Source organism: Crocodylus porosus, unplaced genomic scaffold, assembly GCF_001723895.1.
Source record: "Crocodylus porosus isolate Cpor-Errol unplaced genomic scaffold, CroPor_comp1, whole genome shotgun sequence".
Lineage (NCBI taxonomy): Eukaryota > Metazoa > Chordata > Crocodylia > Crocodylidae > Crocodylus > Crocodylus porosus.
This window is the reverse complement of record NW_017728931.1, coordinates 21128491-21140225: the sequence shown is the minus strand read 5'-3', so window position 1 is coordinate 21140225 and position 11735 is coordinate 21128491. Positions and strand designations below refer to the sequence as shown.

General features: G+C 41.2%; 1 protein-coding gene across 2 annotated transcripts in view; it reads right to left on the bottom strand.

The window, feature by feature from the left end:
* Positions 1–4432: 4432 nt before the first annotated feature.
* The window catches only part of SULT4A1 (sulfotransferase family 4A member 1), a 47813-nt gene continuing 40510 nt past the window's right edge, over positions 4433–11735 (bottom strand). The window contains exons 7-8 of one of the 2 annotated variants that reach the window (XR_002102818.1): positions 8153–8282; positions 6024–6109 (exon numbers count right to left, since the gene is read on the bottom strand). Coding sequence is in view for 1 of the 2 variants with exons in the window: in XM_019544332.1 (XP_019399877.1) it covers positions 5997–6109 (113 nt within the window). In the remaining variant the exon portion in view is untranslated. Of the gene's footprint in view, positions 6110–8152; positions 8283–11735 lie in introns of both variants that reach the window. The other variant, XM_019544332.1, reaches the window with a different exon arrangement.

Genomic DNA, 11735 nt, shown 5'->3' with positions numbered 1-11735 from the left:
GCTGGGATCTTGTGGTGGTGACAGTGTGGTCCAGATCTGGGGCAGGGGTGTGCAGGCAGCAGATCATGGCTCTACCCCAGCTCTCAGCAAAATCCCAGCCCTGGCCCTGAAGCAGCTCCCTGCCTAGCTACATGCCCTGCCAGCACTGCTTTTCATGGAAACCCTGGCCCCATACTGTCATGACACCACTGCTCCTGGGGTCTCCATGGAAGCTGGCCACAGTGACATGGGCAAGGTCTGGTGGGAAATGGAGTCCGGCCACTGGCTGGATCTGCCATTTTGCCCACCCTGATGTAGCACCTTAGAAATAGTAAATACCAAAGAAATACAAGACACATCTGAGAAGCGTTGGGCTGCATGGTCTTCATTTAAGAACTAGCCAGTTGCCCATCAAAAATGATGGCGGGGTGGGGGCTGGGTTGGAGTGCCACCACCTAATGCCCTATGCTACCACTGTTCTGCCTCTTGCAAGGAGAGGGGTGGGGAAACCGATTAGCTTTTCCATCAGCCCATCAGAGCGTGAATAAAGTGTTATGGACAAACAGACAGACAGAGTTAGGCTTTTATAATATTAGAATGCAAGCGATTTAGGGAACTGCATTCTCCACTGTAGCCTTTTATTGCAGTAACAGTGCAGAAGTCCTGATTATAAATACTATTTTTCTTATGACTTGCCATCACTTTTTGCAGCTCACTTTTGTAATCGAATTCCCTCAGGGCACAACTGTGTCCTGGTGCCCTTGTGCATGGTGCAGCTCTATTGGACCTGCTTGCCTTGGGCATTGCTAAAATTAGCAGAACCTAAATCTCCATGAACATGGATTCCATTTGGTAAAGGAAATCTGGGGAAGGATTGTATTACTTTGTAACAAGGCCACTGGGTAAGTAGATTCCTTAAAGGGGTGGCTCTTCCCAAAAAGAAAAGTGCACATGTTTTAAAGCAGCTGTGAGAGGAACCTGAAGTTTGCTTCCTGTTTTGGGGAGAAAATGAAACTGCACCAACAACATATTTAAGGAAGTTCATTAGTGTAGATCTGGACAGATACAGTCAGAAAAGAGAATCAGCTTTGCTGAGTGATTCTGCCCTTCCTTCTTCAGAAGAAAGCACAGGCAAGCAGCATGTACACATATTTCTACAGTTGGTACAAATGAACATTACCCATCACTGTAAGGGTGACCAAAGTTTGCACATCTTGAGAATTAATTTTGCAAGAGATTCCCCCATTCTTAAATGAAAAAGCTTATTTTCATGAACTCTTTCTCCATTATCAACTAATATGCCACCATCATGTCCAAATGCCCAGTTTATCATTATCTGGAGAGATAATGGTTTATATTTATTCTGCACCATCTGTTTTTCAAAAGGGAACAGAATCATACAGAGCTGCACAATTTGTGATTCAACCAGTGGAAGGTACCAGGCTATACATTTTATATAAGCAAGATGATAGATGATTTAGTGAGAAAATGCACAGAGTGCAATAATACTATTTATAACATTTCTGCTGTTTGTCCCCCAGCAACAATTTACGTTTCCTGAGACTTCCTTTTCCAGTGGTCATTGATTTTTTTACTAATAAATTTAGCTGAGTCTCTTTTTAGCCTTCCCCTTTGATTATAAAGACTAGATCTCTTTTAAAGCCTTTTTAAATATCTTCTTTCAGCCACTAAGTGGGGCTTTTTATGACATGGGCAAGCTTGGGGGAAGAATCTGAATGATCAATGGTAATAACAAATCAGAGCATTTATAATTATAGTCCAAGCAACTGAGCCTCAGTAGTGATTGCCATATTATTATATATTTCCCCACAAAAAAGGACTGAACACTAGCAAAGTATGAAAGTGAAAATTTCTCACACTGTTCTTTTTTCTGTATGTACCTTTAATGCTTAATTCAAAATCTAGCGATCATTTAAACCTTTCCTAGGCACTTGAGATTTTGCAAAATGACTTCAGTTGTGCTATCATGCAGTCAGCTCCATGGTGGTAGCACTGTTGGGAGTCCTAGTTCAAGAAGGCTTCTGGTTGCTCCTGGCATTTAAACACTGTGTTAATTAAACCTGCTTTGAGCAGTTAGATAACAGGGAGCTGAAACCTGGGGTATGCTGTAACACAGCCTCATTTCAGCCCTGGGCCCTTTTGGGAGCTGTTTCATCTCTTTAAGGAAGCCTCAGTGTGGCTCTAAGGGCAGGTAAAGGCACGATGAGATGTAATGCACAGTCCACACAATAGTGCCTCCTGCCATGCCACACATGCATGGCACAAGGTTTGATTGTGGTTTCACGAATCTGATCCCATCATGCCTCATTGCGGGTGCAGGGGGAGCCTGAGCCTGGGCTAAACCCTGGACCAACAAAAAGCAAGATCCTGTGACTAGGAGCCCCCTCCACTGACAGGGTTCCCAGCTGTAGGGACACCCCATGGGGTGCCCATGGCAGGGTGACTGCAGCTGACATAGTGTCCCAGCTGTGGTACCCCAGCCATGCTTCATGCCCTTCTGAAGCTGGAAGACCACAAATGATGCAGTGTCCCAGGCATGGGGGTACTCCATGTCATGGGGATGCCATGCACACTTGTGACCCACCCCCCCAGCTGGGAGCTCCAATTTGCTGACAGGGCTCCCAGTTACAGGGCCCCCTGGCCACACATTCAATTAATGGCAGAATAGGAGGCAGCAACAAAATTACTACACATATTTTGTGGAATAACTTTGTAGCTTATTCCTCTTTTTATCATGCCTATAACTGAACAAACATGAGGCTGTGCAACCACTTAAGGCCTGATTAACTGGTGTAGATGGGGCCTAAGTTACAGCAGCTTGTCATGGCCTCCTGTACAGCTGGGATTAGAATCAGACCCCCACACCCAGTTTTGTGCCTTAACCATGTTTACTCTGTCATACTTTATTTTCTAGATCAGGTTTGACAGTTTGAAAGCTGCACCCAGATCAAGGCCCTCTGGACCAATGCATAATGCATATCTGCTCAGTGGTGGACAGACTCTCTGAGGTGCCAACTGGCTTCAATTCCCATTAGGTTTTACCAAAGTTGAGGATGTCTTGTGTCTTCTAGGATGTGGGTCCTGAGAAAAGCAGCCTGCCATTTTATCTCTTAGCATAGTTGTAGTATCACTATAATTACCAGTGTGAGACATCCAACTTATTTTCCTGTGCTCTGCAGAATTATAATTTAATTATATTTATAATTATAATTATAATTAAATGCTTCCCAAGTTACATAATTAAATTACAATGAAATTCCAAAACTGACTTCCAATTGCTGTTCCAAGCTAGTAGAATGTTCTTTCAACATGAGATAAAAATATAGTTGTTTATAAAGTGTTACTGGAATGATTAAGAAAACTTCTCCAAATACTCTGTTGATTTTATAAACCTTTTTTCCTATTCCCCTCTTCTGTTGTCATCAGTTTTATTATATTTGGCTCAGAGAGGCATTCTCTGTGGAAAAAATTCAGAAAGCCAATGTGAAGACTATGCATTACCCCTATTTGGATTACACCTCAAAACCCAGAACCTCAGAAGTGCACTTCTGAGCACTTAACTCCTACTCATTTCAAGGTAAGTACCTAAATACCTTTCAGGATCTGGGCCACAGTGCTTAAAGGACAGTTTGAGGTTATTCTGGGCACAAGCTTTGAGCTGGTTCTCTTCTCAAGGATGAATTTTGACTAACATTGCAAAAATGAGATCAAGGACCATGATGTAGGAAAGAGGAGTAACTGTCCAGGGCAACACTCCCCAGCCTGAGTCCTGAAGACAACAGTCTTGCACAACAGTAATTACTTGAGTCAGCAATAAAGTCCTCCTGGACAGTAGGAGGAGGATGGTATTTCCTTAACAAGACAGTTGGTCTGTCTTTCTGAGGGGTAGCTTGTTTTTTGGCTTTTCTCCCTCCACCCCTCATCAACATCACTGTCACTGGCCCTCTGTGTAGGCTAAGTCTTTTAGCTACCATCACAGTATACATGTGCCTCTGGCCTTTTGATACTTGACAAGAAAACAGTGATTTCAAAAGGCACTTACACATGTACCAGACACCTGCTCTGACGTGCTAATTAGCGTGCGTTGGAGCAGACTCAATTAACCAAGTCTTCTGGATCATGCCAATTAGCTTGCTCCAGCAGCCTGAACATCACAGGTATTCAGCATCCCCACGCTTCAAAATGGTGGCAGGGACACTTTAACTAAAGCTCGCCAAACGAACTTTAGTTAAAGTGCCTCTGCCACCATTTTGAAGTGTGGGATGCTGAATACACAAAATGCTGCAGGCACGTTAATTAGAGCAGCTCCTGAGAGCTGCTGTAATTAAAGCACCACCCCCATACCCGCCACCCTGGACCACGTGAAAAGCCACCCAAAGGGTAGATGTTTTTCAGCCTATACATGTTCATGAAACAAATGAACAAAACACCATGCATGGAACATGTCTTTATTAAATAAGCAAGCAAGCACAGAAGTATAATGTGTAGTGCTTAATATTCATACAGTACTAAAAATATAAAAATAGAAATAAAGTTTCACTGATAGCAGTTTCACTCACAAATATACAAGGAAAAGTGCTGTCAAGCGACATCATGCTACACAACTTGCCAACTGCTGTACCAACAGCTTTTTTTCCAATAGAACTAAAATATTAAAATCTGCTAGTCCGTCACAGCTTTTATTGAGACAGAATCTAGGGCTAGTAAAATAAGGCCTCCTGCAGCTGAAAACTTAAAAATATAAATGCAATTAACTGAGGATCAAAAATAAAATGATTCTGGAGAATCTCACAGTAATGGTAGACTGCTCCAGGTTGGGTATGCAACTGCCTGAGGGCAAGTTAGGGAACTAAAAAGACGTACAGAAATAAACTTGAATCATGATTAGAATTCAGACTGTTCTTGGCTGACAGTCAGTAACTGCAACTGTATCCTGCACTGCTGCTTGTGTTCTACTCCCCTCTACTGGAATATTTATCAAATATCTTCTCTACTGCTATTTCATTTATGTATTTGTACCAGCCTAGACATCCATCAACTTATGTCTAAATGGGTCCTGTAGCGCAAAAACACTAAGTGCCCTCAAGTGCTGTGATTTCATTGAGAAGAGAAAGCACTGTTTGTCCTGATATGTTCAGTCTCAAACTCATGTCTCTACAGAAAACCAGGGAAGCGCATAGAAAATCGCAGGAAAAATGGCCTTGTGAACAGAAGTCCAGCACAAGGTCTGTGCACCACGTAAGTCACACTATTGTGAATGCCTGCATGAGACTCAGGTGGCAAAAGGATTCTTTTAATGGCCTTCTGCCCAAGGACAAACCTCATCTCTATGAATACAACTACATGTTGTCAGCTGTGAGAGCATGTGTAAGTGTGTGCGTGGGGAGGGGGGATGGTGACCACAGCTGTGTCTCATGAACAGGTCAGTCTCACCAGTAAATGGTATCCCCTCAGAAACCACAGAGATAATGGAAGCGCAGAAATTAAAGGAAGTCCCCATCTTTATCCATTACCATTTTGCGACAGGGTTATTTTGTACTTGTTACTCCAGCTATAAAAATAAATGTGACAACTAACCCCTGAGATCACTCTCGCGTACAGTTTTGGCCTGTTACTGATTTCCCTCTGAAATAAACTTCTATTTGGTTTTCTGAAAGCTAATTAGGTTCCAATGAAAAGCTTTTATAAAATACATTAATAATTGTGGGACTGAAAAGGTGTACATTCTAGCTGCGTATATGATATATACCTTATATAATACATTCCGTAACAGCTGAGTATTCTAATATTATCTAGGAGGTTCTTGAATGTGAATGAAGGATTAAAGTACTAAAAGATAAACATTTGTTCCAGATCATAATCATATTCCCTATGGTTTAAACTTCTTTGTTTTTAAATCTTGTTACACACAATAGCTACAGTAGTTTGTCCAGCAAGTAATAAATGAATGCATAAAGCACTTCTAGCTAGTATTTGAATATTGTATGCATGCATTTTTATAAATAAAAGTCAAATGTGAGGTCACACTTTCCCATCTTCTGTTTATAAACTAAATCAAATTTCTCATTCATTGAAACAGTGAAGATGTCTTTCCATAGTCCAACTCGTCCTGAAACACAGAGAAGGAACACAAATCAAACTGTTGATATAGGGCAGAACACCAGCTTTTCTAAAAATTGGGTGTGCATGTCAGGCACCAAACATCTCCTATAAGCTGCTGATCAACTTTAACTTAAATGAGACTCAAGAGTTCTCAGCCTCTGCCAGGAGGTATGGTTCAGAATCAAATCATAATTAGTGTCAGGCTACCCTTCAAAATAGGAACCCAAGCCTTGAGCTGATTGGGTGAATTATATCCAAAAGCTATTCAGTGGGCGTGTCTACATGAGACATTTATTGCGGAGTAGACTAATTAGCTCCGCAGTAAACATCTCCTGTCTATATGCACAGCCCTATTAAGCCACAGGAAACTAATTAATACAAGTACTATCCTGCTGCAGAGTTTTTTCATGAGCAGCAGCACGTGTGTAGATGGTGACATGACTGGCTGGGTCATGAGGGTGCTTCAGTGCAGGGCCTGCCTGCTGGCTAGCCCCACGCTGGATCACCGTCATGCCTCAGCCAGACCCTCCGTAGCACACGGAGCCGGGTCAGAGATGCCCTGAGCTGGCAGGCTGAACCACCCTGCCCTGGGTCTCTACCAACCGGGGCTGCTCTGACCTAGCTCAGCTTGCTACAATCCTGGGCACACATGTAAACATGGCATCCAGGAACAATAAACTCTGGCATGACAAGCACCAGACTTTATTGCTTCACCTTAACAGCACGTGTAGATGCACCCAGCATCTTGCAAGATTAGTCCCAATATACTTAGAAAACAATAATGGATACTGAATTTAGCTTAAATATTAATTTACATGTGGATTTCAGACTTAATGGAATATAATGGTGGTTTAATTATCTCATTAATGAACAAGAAAAGCATTTATATCAGTAAATTCATCATGTATTGATAGGAGAACATAGAAGACAATAACATATCAAAGTGTATTAAATGGTTTTATGTTATCTATCACAGGCATTTATAACAATATACATGCAGTAAAGCAGTCGATCAAATATGAGTAAGCCTAGATTGTATGTCAAATATAGTAAAATTAGAGACCTGATTTGTGCACAGAAATTTGAGTTTTGTGTACACAATAACTGCATGCACATTTCTGTAGGTTCAATTTAGGCATTCATGTTTGAAAAATTATTTCCTTATATAAAATATTATTACTGCCCTGCTGAATTCAACTAACAACTTAATTTGAAAATAATGACAAAGTTGTCAATAAAATGTTCTAGTTCTGATATACCACTGCATTCTTCCAGTTTAAGCCATATAAAATTACCTGGGGCAACACAGTGGTGAATCAGGGCCATAAATTAAACCACCACAAGTTGGGACTTAAAAAGGATGATTTCCCTCTAACTTACACTAACATGTATGAAGAGAGGCGCCATTAAAACTTAGAGTTGTTTAACAGGCAAAACTGACAGTAAAAACACAACCATGCTACTACATAAATAACTCATACTGTACTAGCACGAAAAACATAACAAGCACAAAACCTGATTGTGGATTTGATGCACTGGGAAAACTCCCTTTTACCTTCATATAGGTTGCTTATATGTGGTGGCAAGGACAAAAACTGGCCTTCAGGATAGTCTGTAAGTTTTGCCAGAAAGCTATAGAATGGAGTCTCTCTCTGAACACATCTTGACTTGAGTCCAGAGGAAGCTTTGGTTAAATCTGGGGGTTTTGGCAGATGCTATTTTTCTTGAGTCAAACAGGGCAGACAGTACTATTATTAAAAAAATTCTTGTAGTCATAAGTCTGGTAGCAAATTCAATTGTGACCCAGCAACTCTTTTAGGATACATACTGTATAGTGTGCAATATGAAATCATATGTTATCCTTTGAATGTTTTTTTTTTAAATATCTTCCTTTGTCTAGCAAAGATAGACAAGAAACCTTGTTATTCCTGAATGTCTAATGATACCTTAGAGACAAATTACAAGCTTGATAAATGAAACACTGCAACATATTTTCTGAGCATCTATTTGTCAACTATAAAGATTGAGAGCTTGTCAAAAAGTCACCCACCTGGTTTATGATTTGAATCATGAAACTGTGTAATTTATGATGTGATATGAAGCAAATCTAAGTAACATAGCTAATCAATGTTCTGCTTTCACAGCAGTTCAAGGTTATCTTCAGAGTAAAGATCAGAGCGCTATAAAAAAAAGAAATTAAAGAACCAAAATAAAGCAAAATAATAAGGTGGATGTAACAGATGGTAAATCAAAACTATTTTGAATAAATTGCAGTAAACTGTTGTGTTATTGCAGCTATTCTATATCAGATAAATGAAGAGTGGCAGAAAATATGTTAATGAAGCTGCATTTTAAAATACCAAAATAATCCAAAAGCCAAAAACTGCAAACAAAATTACCTAAGAATAAGGAACTTTAATAAAAAGCAGACAGCAAAATAACATGAAGGTGTCTAACTGACTACTATAGCACCTTTCTTTTCTACCACAAAATGGAGGATTACTTCTGTAAAAGTTTACATACAGCACCACCATACTGGGGCACTGATTCCTCAGATATACTGTAAAGCAAGAAATAATAACAACAGCAACAGAATGGCAACAAACTTCACATATACACATGCACACACACAGAAGATAGTTTACTTTTGTGTCTACTGTGACCTCCATCAAAACACCAGGCTACAGAGTTCACAGTATAGTCTTGCTTTTTCTTTCTGACTCCCATTGGAAGGTGTGTTGTCTCTATAAAAGCCAGTCAGTGAGACAGAGGAAGCTGTGATGCCATCCTCTGACCTACTGAGCTACAGCTAGAGAGTTAAAGGAAGAAGTTACTTTTGGCCCATCCTGGGCAAGCTGAATGACGAGCCAAATTTTAACTTAAATATCCTATTGTACCACAGGGAATGATGAGTTTCTCTCCAGATGACCTCTCTTCCAATTTGCTTTCCTGTTCTCAACCAGAATATTGATCGACAGTTGCAGCCCCACCACATACTCTACCCATTATGAGTACTGCATGCAGCTGCCCCACAGGTATCAGAGCACTTTGTATTTTTCACATATTATATGTACTACACCATTCCAGGATACAGGGAAAGACTTGACAATAATTTTGTTTTAGCATTTGTGCTTACATAATTAATTTAATCTATGGATCTCGTTGAGTGTGTTACCCATCACACATCTCTGTGTTCTCATCAGGGGAAAAATGTGTTAACCCAAATGAGCTGTTTTTCAACAGAGAAATCCTATTAAAAACAAGGCAGACTGTAGTCTTTACACAAGATAATAGCCTGAGTAAAAGCTTGTTGTCGCTGTCTTCCCACTGTAGAAACTGCACTTTGCATTGAAAATACTGCCATATAGTTTAGCCTTTACTTTAATTCAAGCTATGAACTCCATTGTCACCACTAGTATTTCACCTTGAGTTAGTTAACTGAAATTAGCTGACTCAAGAACATGCCTTCATTCCTAGTTAAAGCCCAGCCTGAAAATGAGGTAAGAATTATTAGTATAACTATTTTAGAAACAAACATGAAAGATTAGAGTACAACGATGCTCTAGCAGGAAATAATTCTTTGCAATGCTGGTTCTCAGTTCCTACTCTCACAAATGAAAGCATATATTGTATCTTTTGAAAACAGATTTGCAAAAGAACAGATATTATAGACAAAAAAGAGGACCTTTGGATACCAGCTGTTGCCTGAAGAGACCAATACTGATTTTTTAGTAAGGTAGTACAAGTGGAATGACCCTAATAATGTATTTCAGGTGAAATAATGGGAAAGTTGACACAGAATTACTAAATAACAGTAACAAATTAAGGAAAGGAATATAATTAATGCCAGTCAATATGATTTATGGAATACAGATCACGTAAAATAAATCTGGTTTCATTTTAAGAAGATTAAAATTTGGTTCAAATTGATTTTTGTAAGGCACTTAATGTTGCACCATATATAACCAATAAAGCACCCATTAAATGAATTAAAACCAACTCTTAAAAACTAGCTGTCAATGGGGAAACACCCATAAATAAGGGTGCTTGTGGTAGAGTTCTGAGGAAACCAGGATTTACCCAATCCTAGTCGATAATTTTATCCATCATCTGATGGTAAATATATAATCAAGGAAGCTGATAACATCTGTAGGCACCACAAATACCATACTTACTCAAATCTAAGGCAAGGTATTATTCCCCATACCACATGGGGAGAAAAAGCCTTGTCTTGGATTTGACTAACAGCTTGGGAAGGCAGCTGCTGTGGCTCCAGCCCCAATCTGGCCCCAGACCCAGCTATCACTGCTACCTGTCCTGGGCTGGGGCCAGGCCTGGGGACAGAGCTGCCACCACCACTGCTGCCTGGCCAAGGTTGGGGGTGGCTCAAGGAGGCTTATGCGGAGGAGTGAGGGGGGAGAAAGAGCTTGCAATGTAGAAGCTCAGGGGGGACTATATGGTGCACAGGGACAACATGGGGGAGACCATGAAGCGTGGGAGCAGGGAGTACAGGGAAGACTGAGCAGTGTAGTGCACAGGAGCATGGGGGAGGGTGCATGGTGCAGGGCGGAGTGTGGGTGAAACTGCACAGTGGCAGAGGATTTGTTACAGTTCCAGCTCTGCTGCCTGCCCCAGGCTGGTGCCCGGGCTGAGCTAGAGTAGAGTGATTGCTGCTGCCACTGCAGGGCCAGGGCTGGGGCTCCTGCATAGGATAAGCAACAGCTGAGGTGTGGGAGAAAGGGCACATGGTAGGGGGGCAAGTGTTAGGTCACCTGCCCCTCCACTGCTGTTTTCTCAGGTGCTTGCCTCCCTCCACCTCTACTTCCCCTACTGCAGCAGTGAAGGGGATGAACTTAAGACAACCCTCTAATAATTGGATTCTATTCATGGAAAATTATAACAAAGTTATAGAATCTAATTATGGAGGTATCTTCTTAAATGCAAAATCATCTTGGATTCAAGTAAATATGATTGTTGGCTACAAAGGACCAACTCACGGGATCTTAATAAAGTCTAATGTATTGGACAGGATGTGAGGTTACCAATAAAATCATAAATGCAAACTTTGAGTTATGGGTGGTACTGCTCACCTTAGCACAGACACACACACACATGCACTCACTCATTCAAACCCATGTCATTCTAACCCATGTAGTATACTGAATAGCAGTTGCTGTAGTGATTGTGAGAGCACTGGTGTCGATATATCTACCTATCCGAGGCCCTGGAGTCTGCTGTTGATGGTCAGCTTCCTTCAAGGTGATGTGATCTCCAGAAGGGGGTCATCTGCTTGTCCTTGTCTTTCGGTAGGTCAGGTGCTGGATGAGAGGGCGCCACTGAGGGTCACGCTTCACTGCCTTTTATCCCTTTCTGGCAGACTTGTGTGAGCCCCCAGGATCATCTTTGCTACCCAATTCTGGAGGTCCCTGTTGCAAGTGGCTCTTGAGTAGTACCTGACAGCTGTTAATCACAGGGGTTTCTGCCAGCTGGTACCTGAAGTTTTGGGAGTCCACCCTTGACTTATTGACTTAATGGCCGTATTGTCATGGGTTACAGGAATAGTCCATAGGGTGAGTGCTCAGTTCCAGGAATCAGTTCTTTAGCTTGATTAGCTTAAAATGGAGTTCCTTTGG